General features: G+C 49.4%; 1 protein-coding gene and 1 non-coding gene across 2 annotated transcripts; one reads left to right on the top strand and one right to left on the bottom strand.

Moving 5' to 3' along the window:
* Window positions 1-1994: 1994 nt before the first annotated feature.
* On the top strand, window positions 1995-4781 carry LOC115611606 (autoimmune regulator-like). The gene is made up of 10 exons (XM_030494812.1): window positions 1995-2284; window positions 2364-2538; window positions 2645-2791; window positions 2887-2958; window positions 3050-3163; window positions 3267-3391; window positions 3557-3634; window positions 3958-4073; window positions 4147-4356; window positions 4460-4781. Exons 1-10 carry the CDS (start codon window positions 2144-2146, stop codon window positions 4632-4634), a joined length of 1353 nt encoding a protein of 450 aa, XP_030350672.1. The 5' UTR covers window positions 1995-2143; the 3' UTR covers window positions 4635-4781.
* Window positions 4782-7029: 2248 nt separating this feature from the next.
* On the bottom strand, window positions 7030-7148 carry LOC115612385. The gene has a single exon (XR_003992986.1). It is a non-coding gene; the product is annotated as a 5S ribosomal RNA (ribosomal RNA).
* Between the last annotated feature and the right edge of the window lie 15403 nt (window positions 7149-22551).

Genomic DNA, 22551 nt, shown 5'->3' with positions numbered 1-22551 from the left:
GGGCAGGTGGTGTCCAAGAGGGCAAAGGTTTGCACTATGAGGCCTTGACCTGGAAGGGAAATGGGAAAGGAAGAAAAGCTGGAAAGGACCCATTTGCTTCAGTAGCTTTTCGCAGGAGGAGGGAATCAACGCTCATTCCAGGGGCTACACATGTTTTTGCTGGACACTGAGTTGCTGAATTAACTAGGTGTTTGTGGAGAAACACCTTCAGCCCTCACAGTCAGATTTCAGCTCAGATTGAGCTGACCTAGCTTGAACCTTTTGCTGTGATTTCTGCAAGGGGAGCAGTAGAAAAGCTGAAACCATGGCCAAGCTTCTCACAGCCAGGCAGCCCCAGGGAGGGTTTTACACCCCTCTGCAAGTAAAAGCTGACTTTTCATGGCCCTTACAAGTACTGTCCAGCTGCCAAGGTCTGCTCTAAGCAAGGACATATAGAAATACCCACTTGAATACCCCAGGATGTACATGCCTCTTCACGTGGCACCTGGCAGCTGCTGCTCTGCCTCCTGTGTAGTGTTTCAGAAAGGGGAAGGAACACAAAAACAACCACCCAGAATGCAAATCATTACACTACTGAGCGGGCTGGATGTGGAAAACAATCTGTCCGTGATTCAGAGCACAGAAACAGTCACAAGGCTGGAATTTGACACAAGTCTGAGCCCAGTGCTGTGGGCTTATGGCTCACAGCTGCATTGAGCAGCGCCTGACCTCAAAGGAGCTGCCCTAACTGCGGTGGGCATGGGGAGAGGACAGCCACCGGCTGCCCTGCGGCAAGCACCAGGGTCTTGTCCTGAAGGCACCAGACAGGGTGATGGTGACATATTTTGGCCCTGCAACGGGACGCTGGGGAAACTGGTTTTCCTGGGAAGGGTTCAGCAGACTTGTGAGAATGTGTCATGATAGGCTTGTGCTCAGCGCCTGTGGCTGGGCCACAGGGAGCTTCAGCTCCCATTTCTCCCGACATCCATGGTTTGTACCATGGGGGGGTAAGGGGGTGCATCAGGGAGTGGGAAAGCCATCCCTACCACAGCAGAGCTGGGGACTGAAATCTCTGTGTGGGGCATGGGAACCTGGAAGGGCACCTGCCTGACCCCAATCCCATTTCTCCCGGTGCCTCCATGGGAAAAGTCACTCCAAATGCTGAAAGGAGCTCCAAGGTGAATGTTTCCATGGGTAAACACATTAATTTATTAAGCAGATATGTATGAGGGTATTTCCTGCTCTCACAGAGGATGTTGTCTTGTTATTTTTCCCGAGTTTCTGAACAGCAGACGCTTCCTTCTGGCACAGCTTTAGAGCCAGCAGATACCACAGTTGGGAATTGGGATAGGAACTTTGGAGCTATCTCTTTCTCGGACACCTGGTAGCAGAGCAGCCAGGCCCACAGACTTTTTTATGCTCGATGCTCCCAAGGAGCCGGTTTATGCCGGTTCCAAGTTTTTTACAGTTGTGTATATCCAGTGAAATCACCTTATTGCCCAATTTCCTGGAGTGGGTGTTGAGGAGCTGCGGGCAGTGCCTGCCCAGGTAATCCCTGGCCTTGTTTGTGGCACTGCCATCGCTCTGGCAGGCTGGAAGGCAATGATGCCACACTTCAAGCGGGCTGTTTGCTTGTTCAGCATTCCTAATTGTACCTGATCACACGCTTGGTGTCAGCGCTTTCCTGTTGGTGGTTTGCAGGTAGCCAGGGCAAATACTCCCGTTTTCCCCTGCTGTCAGGGCATTGCTTCCCACGTGCTCCGGGGCTCAGTTTCTGGATGAGAGAAGCAGGTCCTGTGGAAAGTCCAGAAATTTTGGGGCAATGCCTGGCCAACCACAAGGACGAGAGAGGCGGGAGCCCCTGTGCCAGCACCCAGGGGTGGTCATTGCAGCGTTGGCTGTCCTTCACCATGCTAACACCACTCTTAATGCCCTGAGCTGGGGAGCAGCCTGACCCCAAATCCCATTGCTGGGGGTGTGGTGGTACCATGGGGGCAAGGCATGAGGACAGCCAGTGTCGGGAGGAACTATCTCATGTTACGTGGCCTCATACAGAAATGAGTGTGTCCGCGGGAGCCTGATAAGGTTTCCACTGTTGTTGGCCAGGGCATATTAAAGGGGGGCGTTGGGGCAGGCTGCTTGTCCCCGGCAGCATCCCCGCAGCATGGCAGGGCCGGGCGGCGAGGGGGACCTGCGGCGCCTGCTGAAGCTGCACCGCACCGAGATTGCCATGGCAGTGGACGACATCTTCCCGCTGCTGCACGGCTTGGCTGACCACGACGTTGTCCCCGAGCACATCTTCAAGGTGAGGCTGCAGGGTGGGAGAGGATGGACACGCCATGGGGCTGGCCGGTGACACCGACAGGCTGTGATGGCACCGGTAGGAGACACTGAGCCGGACGGAGCGGGAGGGCTCCCACCGTGCCTTCCATGCGCTGCTCACCTGGCTGCTGGGCCGAGATGCTGCTGCCGTCCGCGACTTCTGGGAAGTCCTCTTCAAGGACTACAACCTGGAGCGGTACACCCGGCTCCGGCCCCTCCGCGGCGCCTTCCCCAGAGGTAGCAGGAGGCCAGGCAGGCGGGATGGGCACCCCATGGCTACCTTCCGGCTCTGCTGGCGGGCAGGGGTGTCACCCAGGCATGGCTGTGCCTGTCCCCTTCACAGAGGTGGAGCTGGGGCGGCAGCACCGCGGCAGGCGTCTCTCCCCCAGCCCCATGGCACCACACAGACCCCAAGGCAAGAGGAGAGCCCCTGAGGAGCGGGACAGAGCCCGGGTGGTGCAGCCCTCCCCACGGCACACCGCCAGCCCCGGTATGGAGACTCACAGTGGGATGGAGATGTGGTGGGGTGCTGCGGGGATCCCTGAGGGGCAGTGCTCCCTGATGCCCAGCCTCACAACCCTGCAGGGCCCCTGGTGAAGGTGAGGACTGTGAAGAAGCCAGAGGGTGTGGATGCCCCTCGCACCCCTCGTGGTGGTGGTGAGTGCCTAACCCCGATGGGGCAGTGTCTGCCTGGGCACTGTTTGCCTGCAGTTGGTGCCTGCTCCACTGAGCCAACCCCTGCCTGCAGCCCTCCAGGCAGTGGCCACCTCGGTGCAGAGAGCGGTGGCTGTGGCAGGCAATGAGTTGCCTGTCACTCAAGGTGCTGTCGAGGGCATCCTCATCAAACACACACTGGAACCAGGTAGGACCAGCTAACCTCCTGCCTAGTTTAGCCCCCCAAATCCAGAAGCTGCCCCCAGGAGGGGGGGTGGGGGTAAGGGCACTGCTCTTGGCCTCTCTTGCAGGCAGCTCTAAGACAAGCAGCAAAGCTGGGGACGAGCTGTATGCCGCAGCCGCCTGTGAGGAGCCAGCTGCCAGGAGCAGAAGCCGCAGCCTGAGGCCCCCTGCCCGGCCCAAGGCATCCCAAAGTGTATGGACCCCACCACCACCTGCTTTCACCCCCTACTTCTGCAGCTGCCCGAGGCTGTGGCAGGGGGTTGTCCCTTCCTGGCAGCACAATCATGGCCTGGGGGTGTCCCCCCATGCCAGGCTGTCCCAGCAGCTCCTCCCAACCCCTTTTTTGTCTTGCCCACAGGGCGGGGAGCACCAAGTGCACCCCCAGGACCGTCTGCTGACACCCACTGTGCACAGCCAGGACGCTGTGCCCCACCAGGTGAGCCCCAGGAATGGCCCCTGTGCACCCCTGAGAGGCACCTGGGCAAACAGGGACTATTGGAGCATCCCTTGCACGTTCCTTTGCTCGGCTGAGCACAGGCAACCTGGGGCTTAGCTGCCAGCCGTCACAAGGCTACAACTCCCCAGAAACAGGCAATTCCCACCCTGACTGGAGTTGGTGCATTTGGTGCAGGGGAGAAGGTGATGCAAGGGGAGAGGGTGATGGGGATGACAGAGTCTGGGGTCCCTCGCCAGCATGCGCCCCGCCACAGTCGCAGCCTGCTGGGTGCTGGTGACCCCCTGCCCGCTCCCCCGGGGCAGGAGAACGAGGACGAGTGTGCAGTGTGCGGTGATGGTGGTGAGCTCATCTGCTGCGATGGCTGCCCCAGGGCCTTCCACCTCGCCTGCCTGGTGCCCCCGCTGCCCCGCGTCCCCAGGTGAGCCCCAGGGCGCCATTGGGAACCCGGTGCCCCCCCGGCTGTCCCTGACCGCCTTGCTCTGGCTGTGCAGTGGGACGTGGCAGTGTGGCTCCTGTGTGGCGGCTGTGGCTGAGTCAAGCAGGCTGCAGGAGGCAAATGCAGCTGTGGAGCGAACCCCTGACACCCTGAGGGAGGAGGCCTGTGGACCTCAGTGTGATGGAGGTGATGGGAGCATCTGCAGCAGCTGCTTCACCCAGATCCCTGCACCCCGGCACTACTCTGCACCCAGCAGGGACTCCAGGTGAGTCTCCTGTCAGCATCCCCCACATCCTAGCCTTAAATCCTGCCATGGTTGGGAAGGGGGCGGCTACTCCGATGGTTTCTGTCACCCCTCTTGGCTGTAGGGGGCTGCTGCTGTGCCCATCCTGCACGACCACCCCGGACACCGGCAGGCTGGAGAGCACCACAGTGGCCGGCAACCACCCACTACAGGCAGCAAAGGTTGGTACCACCAGCAACCAGCCCCAGTGGAGGGAAACAGGCTGGGTGAGGCAGCAGTGGTGGTTACAGAGGGAATGATAAGGCTGAGGAATGTTACTTCAGGCGGAGTGAGGGACTGGCTGAGTGTTGCTGGAGGCAAGTTAGTGAACGGGAGAACTGGCTATTCTTGATTTGGAGAAGGCTGAGGTTCTCAATGACTTCTTTGTCTCAGTCTTCACTGGCAAGTGCTCTAGCTACACTGCTCAAGTCTTGAGAGGTGGGCCGATGCCAACCTTATGAAGTTCAGCCAAGCCAAGTGCAAGGTCCTACACCTGGGTCGGGGCAATCCCAGGCACTGCTACAGGTTGGGCGGAGAAGAAATTCAGAGCAGCCATGCAGAGAAGGACTTGGGGGTGCTGGTCGATGAGAAGCTTAACATGAGCCAGCAGTGCGCGCTTGCAGCACAGAAAGCCAACCATATCCTGGGCTGCATCAAAAGTGTGACCAGCAGGTTGAAGGAGGTGATCCTGCCCCTCTACTCTGCTCTTGTGAGACCTCACTTGGAGTACTGCGTACAGTTCTGGTGTCCTCAACATAAAAAGGACATGGAGCTGTTGGAGCAAGTCCAGAGGAGGCCACGAGGATGATAAGGGAGCTTGAGCATCCTGTCTCATTCTCAGCCTGTCTCAGCTTGAGACAGGCTCAGAAAGTTGGGGCTGTTCAGTCTGTAGAAGAGAAGGCTGCGTGGAGACCTCATAGCAGCCTTCCAGTATCTGAAGGGGGCCTATAAGGATGCTGGGGAGGGACTCTTCATTAGGGACTGTAGTAATAGGACAAGGGGTAATGGATTCAAACTTTAACAGGGAATAGATATAAGGAGGAAGTTCTTTACTGTGAGGCTGGTGAGGCACTGGCACAGGCTGCTTGAAGAAGTGGTAAATGCTCCATCCCTGGCAGTGTCCAAGGCCAAATTAGACAGAGCCTTGGGCAACATGGTCTAGTGTGAGGCATCCCTGCCCACGGCAGGGGATTGGAACTAGATGATCTTACAGTCCTTTCTAACCCAAAACATTCTATGATTCTACGAAGCTGTACTGGAGAGGGGGGTGAGGGGGTTAGGGGGTTAGAGACGTGGCGCATGAGATGAGTCTGCACCAGGTGACACATAGAACCCAGCCAACCAGCCCTGACCCAAAGGGCTGCAGGCAGAGGGAGGCAGGAAAGCTGACAGGACATGTCTCCTCCTGCAGGCAGAGGATGGCTCCCTCGGCAGTGACCCTGTGCTGAGCAGGGATGAGCTTGATGCCCTCCTGGGTGAGGTATGGCACTCACGGGCAGCAACAGGCACAGTCCACTCAGGGGACTATGTCTCTGGTGTGGCCTACAGGATGACATTAGGCAGGGGGTGAGGCAGGACAGACAAGGGGGCAGGGAGTGGGATGGATCGGGAGAATGACCTTGGGGCTGTCCTGCAGGGCGCCTGGGACGGGATCCTGCAGTGGGCATTCCAGAGCATGGCACGGCCCCTCGCAGACACCCATGGGCTCTTCACCTAGTGCCCGCTGCCCTGGCGGCAGCTCCCACAGCACAGGCAATTAGGAATTGGGCAATGTGGAAAGGCATTGCTGTAGGAACTGCACAAGCGTGACGGCACCCCTAAAAACAGGTAACAGCATCAGACACTGCAACCATCGAGCCAACGCTCCAACCTCGGAGACAAGTACAGAAACGCGGGTACAGCTAACGACTCTAGGTAACGTGTGGGCAGGATAAATAAGCATAATGATCAGAAAATATACAACAAGGGAAATTTATTTTAAAATTATACAAAATATTTAAAGCTGAGGTAAAAAAAAGCCAGAAGTATGTAAAAGACTGAAGAGCAGAAAAAAAACCATCAAAAATTAAATGCCACCAGTCCATCATGAGCACAAAACAAAGACAAAGGCCAATCAAAGAGCAAGAGGCCACATAACCAAGGAAGAATTCCCATCCAAGTATGCCATAATCTCTACCGCTCCCCTACACCAGCGGCATGGGAGCAGCCCGCAGACCTGTCCCTTCGCAACACCCCACCAAAACTGGCTCCCACTAACATCCAAATCAGTATCTACTGATTTCCGAAAAATCTATTTGCCCATAATCTCCTGGTTCCATTCCTGATTTCAGTATTCCCTTTGAACCTTTTTCTTTACAACTGGATGGTTTTTCAAACCTGTTCCACATTTGGCAGTTGTCATTTTAGATATCTCTAGCATTTTTACTGATCCTCTATGTCTTTTTCAAAGTGCCACTAATGCTTCTGCTCCTCAGTGACATTCTTTCTGTTTTGTCTGTATTATTTCCCTCCTTCTAAGTGGTGGGATTACTACTTGGCCTTGTGAGCCCCCCAGCAACATGGCACGGGCGCCCCCCGCGGACCTGCCCCTCCGCAACACTCCAGCAAGAAAAAGGGGGCCGGCATTGCCCGCAGGCGCCCCGAGCGCCTGGCAAAAGCCTACAGCACCCGGGATTCCCAGGCGGTCTCCCATCCAAGTACTAACCGAGCCCGACCCTGCTTAGCTTCCGAGATCAGACGAGATCGGGCGTTTTCAGGGTGGTGTGGCCGTAGGCACTCTCTCTCCTGACACCACCGCACTCGCTCAGCCGAACACGCTCCCGACCCGCACTCACACCCACCGCAACAACACTCCACACTATTGTGACGCCCGCACGCCCCGACACAACCCCCGCCCCGACACAACCCCCCGAGCACACACTCCCGCACACCGCTCGCCCCGACGACCCAACACAAACCCCCCCAAACAAGACACGCCACGCTCCTTCCTTCACGCCCACCTGCAACACACGCACGACCGCCCCCCGCACAGCTCACACGCCGCAGCACCCCAAGAACAAAAAGGGAGCCGGCACCGCCCCCCAAAACCGGCACAGCCCCCGGCCTTCCACGGGGCCTCTCCCAGGCACGGAGGAACTCCGCTCCAAGGCAGGGCACCCGTGCAAGGACCAGTGCAGCCCAGCCCTGCTCAGCTGACCGCACAAGACGGCATCGGGCTCATTCAGGGGGTTCTTAGATCGCCCCTGCCCGGCTCCAGCCCAGCCCCACAGCCCCACCGCCTCACGGCACCGGGACGACCCTCACGAGCACCCGCTTCCCGGCAACGCCCCCTAGCACGGAGCCCCACACAGCCCTGGCCTCGCCGCCCCACCACAAACCCCGTCGCTTCAACGACGCCACGCTCCCTCCCGGCCGCCCCCCAAGGAGCATGGCACCGGGACCCCCGCGGAGCTCCCGCTCCGCAACACCCCAACACGAAAAAGGAACCGCCAGGGCCCGGAGGGGCCCATATCGCCGCAACAGCCCAGCAAGAAAAAGGGGGCCCGCATTGCCCGCAGGGGCCCCGAGCGCCTGGCAAAAGCCTACAGCACCCGGGATTCCCAGGTGGCACCCGCTCTCTCGACACCACTGCATTCGCTCAGCCGCACACGCTCCCGACCCGCACTCACACCCACCGCAGCAAGGCTCCCACACTATTGTGACGCCCGCATGCCCTGCTGGCACTCCCTGGAGAGGAACATGAGCTACCCCAGCCACATACTCCTTTTGTCTTCTGTGTATGCACTCAGCTAAAGTTTGGGTACAAGCAAGATGGTTTATTCTTCTCTGTTGTGCATAAGTACACAATATGCTCTTGCCCAGCACTGTGGATCTTTGTTTTCATTTATGAATTGTACCAGCCTGGCAGGGAAGCATCTTCACTTGCTTCAGGTGATGATACAGGGCACACTGCAGAAGCATCAGGCTTCAATTTGGAGCAGATAATTTGTGTGCATGGCCATAAGTATCTCAGATCCTAGCAAATGCTCCAGAAACAACATGCCCTGGGGATGGAAATGCCCTCAAGCATTTATAGAAGTGGGAAAGAGCTTGTGAAGGTGTGAACATATCACCTGGTGTCCTGAGAAGGGAGCTACCTGCAAGTATATTCAGCATCACATCACCTGGACCTAATGAGCTTAAATGATGGGAGCAAACTGGGATCTGGCTGACTTTGTGCCTCACTCCATGCCAGAAGGAGCTACAGATCAGGACTTCTTTTGGAGGATAGAACATGCAAGGAAGAGGGTGTGTTTGTTTCTAGCTTGTTTTTAAAATGCAGACGAAGGAAAACAGGTAAGTGGCTTTCTCTATTCTCTAAGCAAATAGATTCTCCTTCTGAACTAAACTCAGTGAGATGCTTAGCAGCCTTGTGAAAAGCATGGAAAATGGGTTCAGTGCACAAGGTTGACCGGTCATCCTGTAACACAGTGAGGGAGATCTGGTGTCTCCTGGAGTTGGTAATGCACAGCTCATGTCATGTACAACTTGTCTGCTGTTCTAGAGGTGGGAATGGAAGGCTTCTTGCAGGGGATGGTACTACAGGGTTGCAAACGCAGCACCCTCACACACTGAAAAAGGAAGGAACCCTTGTAGGGGCCAGCTTTCACACCATCTTTCCTTGAAGCCCTGTGAAATGCTTTCCCTCTGTAGATACATGGCCCCTGCTGCTACTTATCCTCCAGGATGTCATCTCTTACCTTGCAGCTTCATGTGTGATAAAAGAATTTCATATCAATTGCATCTTTTGACAACGGGTCAGGATTGAAGCTGAGCGCTCTGCCACTAACTTGTGTTCAGTGTACAATGGACAAAACTAACTTGGGGGGAAATTTAAGCAATGAGAATTTGGAAAAGCAAACAAACAACTCTGTTCAAGGTGTGCTTTGGGAAGATAACATGTGTGTTTGCAAAAGCAGAATGGAAGGGAAAAACTGCCCTTGGCAATGGTTTGGAAAAGTGTGTCTCCAGTGCAATTTGTTCCAAGTAACTCAGAAAGCCAGAGAAGGGGAAGAGCAGAGGGAGCAGACTGAGAGTGGTTTGGACTGAGTAACTTCTGGCAGAAAGTAGATCTCTTTAAATAGAAACAGGTACTTCCCCAAGCCCAGTGAACTTGGCTTGCTGTCCCCGTGCCAGCTCTGAGTGTGCTGCTGGTTTTGAAGGTCAGTGTGCACTGAAAGCCGTGCTTCTGGGAGCAGAACAAGCTCAGAATGTCTTTATTTCTATTCATGCAAGTATCTTGCAGTGTTTCTCCTGCCTGTTCCTGGCATCCTTTACAGAAACAGCAGTGAGGCACTTCCATGAGTCAACACCATTTTAAACCTGTGACAAACCCCTTCTCAGCAGATGCTGGTGGCTGTCCTGTGTGTCAGAAGAAGTTAACAATTTTAGCATGGGGGTGTGTACTTTACAGTTTCAAGGAATTCTAAAACCTCGTGGGGGTTTGTGGAAAGTGGTTTGTTAAAAAAAAACAACAGGAGCTTTCAAAATCTCTGTCTTGGTTGGTCGCTCTGTAAACACAGCAGAAGTTATCTGTGTCCTGAGAAGATGGATTCATGGATTCACGGGAGGATTCATAGAGTCACAGCTATCAGCATATGGAAGAGAAGATGACACTTCTCAGTGGTGTGAGTAGGCATGATGAAGGAGGATGGATGGCACATTGGTTCTGCTGTACCATCAGTCCTCCTCTCCCTGTGCACTCCAGCTGACCACTGTGGCTGTGCCTTCCATGTGGCTCTGGGCTGAACAGAGGGATGAGCTGCTACCCCCTTCAGCACAGGGAACACAAAAGTGGTTGGTAGTGGTATTAATCCTTCCACATTGTATCCCATTGTATCCCATTGTATCAGTGCAGGAGAACCTCAGAAGCAGGTTCCTTGTAGCAAGGTGATTAAATCATCACAGAACCACAGAATGGTCTGGGTTGGAAAGGACCTTAAGGCTCATCCAGTTCCAACCCCCTGCCACGGGCAGGGACACCTTCCACTAGACCAGGTTGCTCCAAGCCCCTGTGTCCAACCTGGCCTTGAACACTGCCAGGGATGGGGCAGCCACAGCTTCTCTGGGCACCCTGTGCCAGCGCCTCAGCACCCTCACAGGGAAGAACTGCCTAAGAGCTCATCTCAATCTCTCCTCTGCCAGGTTAAAGTCATTCCCCTTGTCCTGTCCCTGCAGGCCCTTGTCCAAAGCCCCTCTCCAGATTTCTTGTAGCCCCTTTAGGCACTGGGAGCTGGTCTAAGGTCTCCCCTTAAAGAGCCTTCTCTTCTGCAGGCTGAACAAGCCCAGATCTCTCAGTTTGTCTCCATAGAGGAAAACAGCATTTGTTTTGTCACAAGACAAGGAAATCTTGTGAGCCGCTAACTCAGTGTCTGAGGGCCTTTGGCACATGAACCTGCTGTGCAGCTAGGGTTATCAATGAAAAGACATAAGCTAAAATCCCTTTGGTGGATGCTCCCATATTGTTGTTGCACATCATCCAAAGACAGAACTGAAGTCCTATCTAGGGAGCTGCTCATTGAAAGCTAATTGTTTAGGAAGCTGTACTGTTGCTTGCCTGGATCTCACAGTTATGTTGTAAATAAATCTCTGCCCCGGCAGATAGGTCAGACCTGAACTTCTAATTGGAAGGCTTGGGCCCCTTCATTGGGTTGCACCCATTTAAGAGAAGCACAACCTTGCAGAGCAGATTAGTTTCTGTAACCACTTCACTCTTCCAGTCTGTTCCAGCAGGTCTAGATGTATTTCTTCTATCCCCCATGTCTTAATTACTTCATTCTTACCTGGAAGTGAATTTGGAGAAGTACAACTAAAATAAACATCCCCTCTCTTTCCTTGGAAATGCAGATCCCTGTTTGTCAGACATGTCTATGACCTGCTAGGTTAATGAGCAACTTCCTGATGCAGCATGGGTTAAACCTTTCCTCTAGCTTGGTATCAGATGGAGAGTTCCATAGATGGAAGCATTTCCCACTGAGAGAGGCTTGGAAATTGATAGTGATGAACAGCCTTCATACAGATGTCAGCATCAAGCAGCTGTGTCCTGCATAGTACCACGGTGTGGGGGCTTAGCCAGTGATGGAGTGAGGGGCCAGTCCCTCTCTACAGCAGTAGTGTATTGTTGGTGCTGCTCAACTGGTTCATGACACTGGGTCAGGAGCTGCTGCTCCTGGTTTCGCAGCAGTTACAAACTCAGCTACAGATACTTTGGCACTGAAAAGCCTGTCTTACAAGTCTTATTGATTTACTAGCATGTATTTTTCATTTTTTTAACGGAAAGTCCTTTTTTAAACAAACAAAATAGTCAAACCTCCTCTATTAAGGCAAATCATAACAAAAAATCAATATACAAAAATAAGGTCGAATTGAGCTCTTACTGTTGCTCTGATTAATCAATCTTCTTTTGTTCCATAAACACATTTTTATTCTACCATCTTCTGTGCTTTCTTGCAAAGCAAATTTATTTTATGACGATTTACTGTGATATATTAGATAATGCTGATAACAAAAAAATCTTGGATGTTAGTCCTCCTAATGCTTTCAAATGTTATTATATTTTCCCTAGACCTATCTTGCAACGTTCTTTTGAGCTGTATCTCACATGTTCAGTAGAATAACCATCTAATTGTAAAAGATGTGGGGTTTGTACTGTGTTTGTATAGACCCAGCTATCACATGCAACGATGAGAAGGCTAATGGGGGCATAATTGTCCTCCTTTTCCATGTTTTTCAGCAAAAAGAAGCATGACTTTCCTTCAGCACAGTGTGAGATGTTAGACTTTGATTTGATAAAACAGACTTTTCCACTAAAAATTATCTGCACTGAAAAAGGGATGGAAAACTATGTGGATAACAAGGATATGTTAAGACTCAAATAACTTTATTCCAAACCTTTTTATTCCCTTTTGCTTCAGGAAGAACAGCAATGCCTGGTAAACAGGGATTAAGAACAAACTTTCTACTGCTTCAGTAGTGTTGATCAGATGAGGCTACATTTGCCAACATTTCAGTTATTCCTGAGGTTGTTAACAAAGGCAGAGAAAAGGGAGTCCTTCAGCAGACATCCCTGTATTGCCATCAAGCTCTAAATAAGCACTAATGAAATCTAACCTGCCTGACAGTGTTTTTTCAGTGGGCAGAATAGACATAAAGAAACAGGTAGTCCTCTCCATAAAGTCATTATAGAAGGCCTTCTGCAGGAATGCCTCAAGTTACCAACAGTATTTGGGTTATGTAGATGTGCAAGATAGGATCTTGTTCTTCTGTGTAGGAGTTGCTCCAATTTGATGTGAACAAATTATCAAACTCAGGCAGCTCCCCAAAGCAAAGGCAGGTAATCGGTGATACAGTGCTTATATAAATCTATTTCCAGTTCTTATGATGAAATAGGATTGTGTGCACTTTGACTTTAATCCTCTTCTATTTTTTATTTTTTTAAAAAAATATCTTTTTTTTAATAGATACTGAAATTCTTGCTCTATTGTTCGTACGGTTTGGGCTGTGTGACTGTGTCAGCTAGTAATAAAGAGCAAAATAGGATCCTCTGCGTTCGTTCCTCCCGCATCTCCTTGGACAGGATGTTTTTCTTCTTGGATCACAGCAACTGTTGCTAGAACTGATTGTGGCTGGCACTTAGTGCATTTTTACTACATTTAGATCATAAGTGTGACACTTGAATGTACCCTCATCAGTGGGTTGACGTTTTTGCCTTCAAAAGCACTCCAGGCTTTTAAATCTCATACATAGGAGGTATTTTGCAAGGGTTCATTAGGTGTGAGCAGTAGGCTTTGATTTATTTGGTGAAAACACGCTTATTGTGAGTAATGCTGGCTGCTGTGGGACTGAAAGCAATGAGAAGTCTCATATTTTAGGAGCGTCAAATATGACGTGGCAAATGTGCTGCCGTTAGGATGTAGCAACAGGAGTCCTTTGAGCTTGTTAAGATTTTCAGCTTCATTTTTGTCTTTGGTTATAGCTGTGGCTTAGTGCACTGTGGGTGTGCAGCTGGGTCATGCTGTCTGCTACAGAAACCATCAGCAAATTCGTGGTGGTGCCTCATAGGGGCTTTTGAGGTCTGGAGCATCTCTAGTGACTGGGGAAGGCCAGCCCTGCGACATGGGCTTGCTTCCCACTCTCGTGTGGACTTGGATATCAAATAGTCTCTTTTTACTTTAATTTACTTCAGCTTAATCATATCTTAAAGCAGAGTAAAGATCGCTTACTCAGAATTAAAGCATCTTAATGTAGATTAACCAATTCACTTTAAATCTGTACCTCTTGGTTAACTCAGACTGATTTCCCTCTGTGTGTCTTCAGTGTCCTGTAACACGGTAGAAGCAGTTTTTAAATGAAGGACTTTGATGGCCTAAACCTGCCTCATCTTTACTTTTTCCACTGCTGGAAATACCCTTCCTCTCTACTAAGGAACATACATCGTAAATAATGATTGAAACCACCACTGTAATTAAAAACTATATCTCCAAGACATGCTTCATTCCACTTATAATTGGAAAGTCCTGTGGAAAGACCTGGAGAAGCTCTCTGTCTCTATCATCTCAGTGACAAATTTCACTGACAGTCTCAATGTTGCTGTCAGTGTGTTCCTTTTATACTGTTGATAACCTACACTTTATGCAAGAGACAGGGGGTTCACACTTACCTCTGTGATGCCGTGTAGCCTTCTGACAAAGCGCGTAAAACTAGTAATGCGCTTTAAAGTAAAACTACATGTAAACACTGTGGGTAGAACAAGAACTTTTGATGCTGCCTTCTCTCTCGCTCTGTGAAAAGACAATAAAGCCATTTCTGCAAGGAAACTTACAGCAAAAAAAATAAAACAAGTGCAGAGCAAAAGTCAGCCATGGACTGCAAGTCATAGAATCATAGTAGAATCACAGAATGGTTTGGGTTGGAAGGGACCTTAAAAATCCCCTGCTCCTCTCCTCAGGGCTGCTCTCCATCCATTCTCTGTCCAGCCTGTGCTTGTGCTTGGGATTGCCCCAATCCAATCTTTTAGTAAGTAGATTAATCTTTTATTTTAATTCAGAAAGCATCTATAGAAAGGACAACTCCTCTGCAGTCTGTGCTGTTTCAGAGTGATCCTTCCAGCCTATGAACATATTAAGATTAGCCTGTGATTTTTACAATGCCTCTCTTGGTTTAACTAGGTTTGCACGTGTCTGAAGTGATGTGGTTATCTTTGCAGGGTGGAGGCTCTGGCCATGGGAACAGACTTCTCCATGTCCCTGCAATGGGATTTGGGCTGAGCTGGCAGTTACTAGTTACTGTAATTAGCTTAGTGCTTCTGTCTTTTCCCTGGGTGCCAGGATCAACAGGTCATGCTGCTGCAGTTTTTAAGCTTGCCTCTGGCTGGTGCAGCTCCTGGGCAAGGGAGCAAGTCTTAGCATGATAAGAAGCATACTGAAGCACTACTTGGTCTGTTTGGGTTCTTTTCTCTTGGTAAGGGAAGGTAATACCTCTTCAATGTTCCACGGAGCTTAATGAGACAATTTATTTAAGCAAAAATAATAATAAAGGAGAAAGGAAACAATTATTCATGTCACAGGGAAAAACTTTGTGCAGAGTGGATGGCAGAAAGCGGATAGATGGCCTCATAAAGCTTCTTTTACTCTACTCCCTTATTTTGCCTACTGAACAATTTTCTTCTACAGAGATTAGCCCGTGACAGCCTGACTGTACGAGCCAGAATCAAGTTGAGTGCATTAGCTTAATGAATGTGAGCTAATGTTGTGTATGTTTCAGGGGATGCAAACTTGGTTCAGCAAGGGGGTTTGAGAGCAGTTGAACAGACACAAGGCATCATGGCAGGGTCCATATTTCTGCTGTGTGAATGCTATGGAATTGGCATGGGTGGAAATGTGACTCCAAATCACAGTATCTTTAGTCTTCACCTCGCCTCAGTTCATGGTTTCCATTTGAGGGGCTGGGTGGGATCAGAGACTGAAATGGCAGGGCAGTCAAATCCCTGTTGAAGAATCATCCTGCTACTGGTACCTGGAGTTTCTAAGGGGGGAAAAGTAGGGTCGGAGCAGAAGTGGGTACTCTTGGGGAATCCAACGGGGTGTATTTGTGTGCTGGAAGTCACCTCGAGACTAACTAAAGAAACAACCCAAAACTGTTCAAAAAGCAGAATGTGTCTGCAATTGCCTGCTGAGGGAATGCCAATACTAAGTACTTTATAAATATCCCATTAATGTGCAAATGAACTCTTTCATGACACTTGTCTCTGATTTAAAAGGAAAAAAGGTGGTATTTGCCACTAGGCAAAGAAAGTCATTAGTCAAAATATTTCCAGCGGTAAGAGGTGAATATTTCACTCAACACACCTACAGGCATCAGGCTTACTCAGGGATGTCTCAGACAGAAAGCTCACATTTATCTTCTTACATTGCTTTTCATGGAGCTGACATGAATTCTCTGTGACATCTTCCCTGTGTTCAGACTTTCTGAAAGTCTGCCACAACTTGGTATCAGACTTCACAAGGTGCTCAGCCTGTGCAGTGTAGTAGAAACAGGCAGATTGGGGCACATGTGTGCAGGGATGGAGACGAAAGAGCAGCTGCATTTTGCATTGTGTGCACTTCAACTTTAGGTTCCCAAGAAGAGGCACTGAAAGGCATTGGCAGCCAGCTACCAGGGTCGTTTATCCCCGCACTAAATCACAGTTTCTTTATGCCTTCCTCCACAATCCGCATGTCAGGAGACACCCAGGGTCGGGGGTGGGTGATGGCTTGTGAGAGGTGCACCTTGAGGAGACCCAAACCTCCTATTTTTATTATTGATTTCTATTGATTTTATAAAAGGCAGCCCACCAACCCTTTCCACTTCCTTCAGGTAAGGTCAGAGAAGACAGATGTTTTCCAGATGTTTTCCCGATCAAAATCAGCCTGGTCTGAGGGTGGGCATGAAAGGAGGACTCTGGAGGTATTTCGCATTTAAGAACCTCAGCAGAGCTCGGGTCCTGGGGCAGCTGCTGTAACGCTTGGTCTCCACATCTGAAGATCCTGATGCAGCGTGACACACAGCTAAATGGGGAGAAACAGCTGCTTTTTGCCACTGGGTTGAGCACTGATGTAAAGCTGGAGGGGTGCTTCTGGTGGTGCATGTTCTACCAGCACAACATAAACCTACAGCTCAGGTAATCCTACAGCATCATGTATTACTCTCTTTTTTTTTTGTGAGTACTTTATCCTTTCCCAAAACAAGAAAAGCTTGCAGTTTTCAGTCTGCTGTTGCCGGGGAATGGCTTCACAGATAAGCAAGGAAAGGTTTTAATTTCCTTGCCCAGCAGGAGGAAATTATTATTTTTATCCTATGAGGCCAAAGAATTTGAATATCCTCCCACTTCTGTAATTCTCCTTGAAGCATTTTTGCTTTCAATTACGAGGCTCCCCTGGTCAGTCAGGGAAACAAGAGACCTTGATATTAATATTCAAGGCACATGCAGAAAACCTTGACAAAACTACCTCAGTAACCTTAAAATATTGTTGGCACATCATCATCAGATGGTGACTTGGATATATCGCACAGCTCCAGGGCTGTGCTCAGACTTGCCATTGGATCAGCTTCTGTAGGTGGGCAAAAGCAAAGAGCTGTGCGATCCTCATGAGTGGTGCTGTGGGCTTTTAGTTTGATTTTGTTTTGGTGCCTTCCAGGGAAAGTAAGAACACAGGTTTGGCCCAGGTAGCTTGTCTGGAGTCGCTGGTCTGTAGAGGTTGGAAAGCTGTTGTAAAGTGGCCTTCACGTCTGGTTTGGTCAGAAATCTAAACCTCAATCTGATGTGCAGGAAATAATAATAATGATAATAAATCTTATTATTTCTGTAGGGTTTGGTATAGAAAACAGCCACAGAAAATGTGCTTTTACAGCTTTGTTTTCTTCACTGGAAATTGAGTCTGTGTCTCCTAAACATGATCTTTTCAGTTTCCTAAAATTTATGATGCCTCTGTATCGCTCATTCCATGTTGCGTATATGGTCCAGTATACTGAGTTTGCAGGACTGGGGGGTTTATCTCCAGTGTAGTTGGAGGCCCTGGTCAGATCTTGCCCTTACAGTGATGTCTCCACATGTTTCCCACAGGTGCTAATTCTTACATGGAAAACTAACAAACAGGTCAGGAATAGCTGGGAATCTCTGCAAATATCTGCCATACTCAGTTAAGGTCCTGACCACATTTGTACTGGGCTCTATCCTGCATTCAGTCCCTGACATGAGCAGGCAGTAAAGGCTGATGGAGGGAACCACTGCTATGCAGTGCAAGATGATGATTCAGCCTGCAGAAGTTATTCGTTTGCTTCTTTTTCATTGACCATAATTGGGAAATTACACATCCATCCTCCTGGTGTAGGAGCGGAAATGCTCACAAATATTGTGTTTCTGTGGTGTGGCACTGGGTGTCATGGACAGGAGAAGGACATGGATGATGTCCTAATGCAAAAGGGATGTGGAGCTGTTGGAGTGAGTCCAGAAGATGGCCACGGAGATGCTGTGAGGGCTGGAGCAGCTCTGCTCTGGAGCCAGGCTGAGAGAGCTGGGCTGCTTCAGCCTGGAGAAGGGAAGGCTCCTTAAGGGGAGACCTTAGAGCAGATTCCAGTGCCTTAAGGGGCTGACAAGATCTGGAGAGGGGCTTTGGACAAGGCCAGTAGGGACAGAACACGGAGGAATGGCTTTAACCTGACAGAAGGGAGATTGAGATGAGACATTAAGAAGAAATTTTTCCCTGTGAGGGTGCTGAGGCGCTGGCACAGGGTGCCCAGAGAAGCTGTGGCTGGCCCATCCCTGGCAGCGTTCAAGGCCAGGTTGGACACAGGGGCTTGGAGCAACCTGGTCCAGTGGAAGGTGTCCCTGCCTGTGGCAGGGAACTGGAACTGGATGAGCTTTAAGGTCTCTTCCAACCCAAACCATTCTGTGATTCTATGTATGATTCTATGATGTGCAGGGCCCATCAGGAAGTCTCACATCTACTTTAGAAGAAGTTGGATTGACCTTTAATGTAAAGGCAGTGCAATTTAATTGCAACTTTATTAGGTTATGATCTGGTTCTGCGGTATGTGTTCAAATAACTGCAGCTATGAATTTGCCAGGGCAGAGTATAACCAGGTATACCCGATTTCTCAGTTCAGGGGCACTATGTCTTGGTGAACAAGCAGTGATGTCTGAAGGTGGTTCAGCTGCTTCCATGGCTCAGGGGTGCCTGTGCTGCCTGTTTTAGAGCAATACAGCAGCTTTGCTCGCAGAAGCCCTGGGCTGGTGTGCTCAGCCACCACGTACACCAGTTCGGTTGAGTGTTTTTTTGCCTCTACCTCCCTTCATTCCACTTTTAACTGGGATCATCCTCCTAGTCCTGTGAGTGTCCTTGTCACCTCTCCAAACAATAAATACTGTGGTGGTTTCACCAAAAAAGCCCCAAGAGGAAACAGTCACTCAGCTGAGATTCCCAGATCATCCTGGGTCAGGAATTAAGCCCAGTGAGAGCTTTGTGCCTAAACTTCCCAGGCAGCCATACTCAGCTGTGCTCACTTGTCCTGGTTGTTACTGAGCAATTTCTATATCCATTGCTGAAAGTGCATATTTTACTTTCCTAGCAACATGATGACTCTGTTATTTCTGCATAGTGTGTGTCAGTAATATCAGCCAGGAATTTGCTGCGTCCACACTGACCTCTACTTCAACCTGTGCTTATTGTTTTGTTGCACTAGTCTCTCTGCCATTGATAACTGTAGGTAATGGGTTTGCAGTATGCTTCAGGGGAAGCTCTTAACCCTTCAAATTGTTACTGTGCTGTCCGTCCTTGGTTGATGTGTAAAACTCAAGTCAGGGCATCTATGGGCACACACAATACACCTGTGTGTTGCTTGGAAAGGTGCTTAAATTGACCTTAGGTGTATCCTGTGCACAAGGCAGGTTGCCAGGGGAGCTTGGTGAGTGGCGATAGGAGCTTAGAGCCCATGAGACCTTGTGGCACAAGAATACCCTCCTTTCGCAAGCATGGGCTTGCTTGGCAAAGGCTGAACAAAAAGAAGTGGAAGCCCAGCAGAAAGCTTCAAACAGTAAGTCAATAGGTGCTTACAGTAAGAAGTTAGCCTTGGAATCTATTGCTGGGGCTTAACGAGAAGTTCCTTGAAGCTCTGAAACAGTGGGCAGTGATACAGTGGCTGATTTAACAGTAGCTCATGGTCTCTCCTAATAATAAAAAGAGTTTGGATTGGAGAGGAAAAACTGATGTTTTTCAAGGAAAATAAATGCCTGATGCTACCATCCAGAAATGTTGCAAGATCAAGGTAGATTTTAAGGAATTTTTTTGTATCCCTCCTAAAATGACTCTTAGAATTATGCTAAAAAGCTTCTCACTGCAAGCATAAAACCCAGGAACATGTTATCTGTACCCATAACAGAAATGTTTTCATTTAATCTTTGATTCAGAGCTTGGGCTTTCTTAAAATCCCTATGCATTCAGCGCCTTGTCATGAAAACAAGAGTGAGAAAAGCAAGTTGCCAACTTTGTGTTGCATTTCAGTTTAGTGCTCGTCCATGAGAGGAGTGCAGCTTTCTCCTGGCAGATCTGGTGCTTTTATTCCACAAATCAGGTTTTTTACACCAAAGTAGCAGTCTTGAACCCAGCAGGTCAGACTGCAGCACAGCACAGGGAGAGGTGGGCAAGAGCAAAGCTGGAGACAGGGATTAAAATGACTCGAGGCAAAAAAGTAGCAACGATACTGGTTTGTCACATAGAAACTTCTACCTCGTGGGTTTCCTAGAGTGCTGTTACCTGGTCTAGATCTACTAAATTAGGATATGCTGAGGCTTAGAGGTGTCATTGTCCAGGTGGCAAAACCCGAATTCCTTCATCCGAGTCCAAGACAAACCTTTTCTATTCCTGTTGTGCAATGCTAACTAAGCAAGGTCCCTGCTGGCTGGGTTTGTTAGGGTCCAGGTCTTCCCCATGTGCAAGAGGGCAATTACTAAGCCCCTCCGAGATTTCTGTTTCTGCATAACTTTATATCTGTATCTCAAATCTGCCTTTGGTGAACCTGGGAAGCTCTTCTGTCTCCTGATGCAGCCCAAGCAAAGCTGGGCCAGCAGTGGGGAGCAGAGACAGGAACTGATTTCAAATAGCTGGTGTTAGTTTCGGGAGCACAAATGCAATTATTCCTGAGGTTAGGAAACCTTCCTCAGGATTTCCAGGAAGGAAGCAAGCGTGTCTGCAGGTGGAGGTTGGAGGGCTGTGGATGCTCACAGTAGCAATTGCACATTTCTTCCGTGACCACAGCATTCTTGGCACCTGGTTTGTTGCCTGGGACTAAGTGTAATTTTATGGCTAATGAAACACCTTATGCACAGGGAGGAATAAAACGTCTCTAAGAAATTACTTTTGCCTCCAACCGCTAATTAACTGCAACCAGAATTCCGTCCTTTTTCTTTTGCAAAAGAGATGTAGCTGGAGGGAGCTGAGCCTTGTGTTTTGATATACTTAGGAGGTGCTCTGCTTTCCCTGCTGAAGGTTTTGGGTCCCACCTTCAATTCCCCTCTGCTCACTTCTTGTCCAAGCAGAGGTTCAAAAGCAAATGTCTATGAATTACACAGCTAAGAGATGGAACTCTTTCTTCTAAGGGTACATGAAAATGCAAAGAAGTCTCCAATGACATTAATACTTTTTTATTATTGAAGCTGGAAAACAGTCCACCTAAGTGATGTATTTTTCTAGCCAAGTATTTCCTTTCTCCCAGCCTTCCCCCTGTGCTATTTTACCTTTCAGTCCCTCAGTTACTGAGGCACAGTTTGGGCTGACCTGGAGTGCTGTAGAGACTTCCACCTCACGTGGCTGTGCTACAGGAGAAGGGAACCAGATGACAAATGTTATAATCACTCGTGATGTGCAGAACATCTTGTGCTCCCGAATCTCACTAATGCTTATGCATTGAATTGTACTCAAAACCACACAGCTTCAACCCTAAACGCAGGGTATGATCATACACCTTAATGAATTGGGTTTACACCAGCATCGTCCCAGGTTTGCCTGTTCATACAGAGGGGACACTAACAGCTCCCTTTTGGCAGGCCCAAATAAAATTTTGGGCCCTTGGGCTGTGCACTTTGTTCTGCCCAGCAATAAGAGTTGGGTGAAGATTTGCCTCTGCAAATCATTTCTTTTTTTCCAATAAATGAAGGTTGTGGAAATTTGTAGAATCCTAGAATGGCTTGAAGGGGATTGGGTTGAAGGGACCTTAAAGCTCATCCAGTTCCAACTCCCTGCCACAGGCAGGGACACCTTCCACTAGAGCAGGTTGCTCCAAGCCCCTGTGTCCAACCTGGCCTTGAACACTGCCAGGGATGGGGCAGCCACAGCTTCTCTGGGCACCCTGTGCCAGCGCCTCAGCACCCTCACAGGGAAGAATTTCTTTCTAATGTATCATCTAAATCTCCTCTCTGTCATCTTAAAACCATTAAAGCCATCTCCTATGGTAAGTGTATTGGCAAGAATGATACTGCGGAAATTTGACCAAAAGCACTTAAAGCTGGCTGTAACCAGATGAAGGTGGGCTTGGGCTTGGGCTTGGGCTTGGGATGTGTCCCATTTGAAAGGGATTGCACAGCCCCTGCAGGGACCTTCACTGCATGGGCAGAGGGACCAGGATTTACTGTTACTGATTGCTTTCTGGAAGCTGTGGCTTCCAATAGTAACACAGACCTCTGCCAAAGTATATAGGGAGGCAAGAGGGGAGAGAAGAAGAATCTCTTTCTATCTGCTGTGATGATGTATTTCCTCTCTGCTATAGTAATTGTTCTCATCTGTGAGGGGGCTTGAAAGGTGCCAAATGGGTAATAGCAAGGGCCTTGTGCTGTGCAAGGGAGAGAGCTCTGTGGCTTGAATATGCCCTTGAAGTTCTCACAGCATCCTCTCACATTCACCTGTGTCCTCAAAAGGGTGGGCTACATGATTTAAGATTAAAGTTTAAATCTCAATTCAGTTCTTCACTCACCTTTATAAACATAGATGGCTCCATAACTGTAAGGAGAGGTCTTGTAAACACGAAAGGGGGTTAATTATTAATTTTAAATATCAGGATGTTAAAATGATTCATTGTGGTGGTTGTTTGCAAAAGCTTGAGTACCAAGTG

Source organism: Strigops habroptila, chromosome 8 (genome assembly GCF_004027225.2).
Source record: "Strigops habroptila isolate Jane chromosome 8, bStrHab1.2.pri, whole genome shotgun sequence".
Taxonomy (NCBI): Eukaryota; Metazoa; Chordata; class Aves; order Psittaciformes; family Psittacidae; genus Strigops; species Strigops habroptila.
Note: the sequence above shows the minus strand (reverse complement) of the source record. Positions and strands in the feature narration are given on the sequence as shown.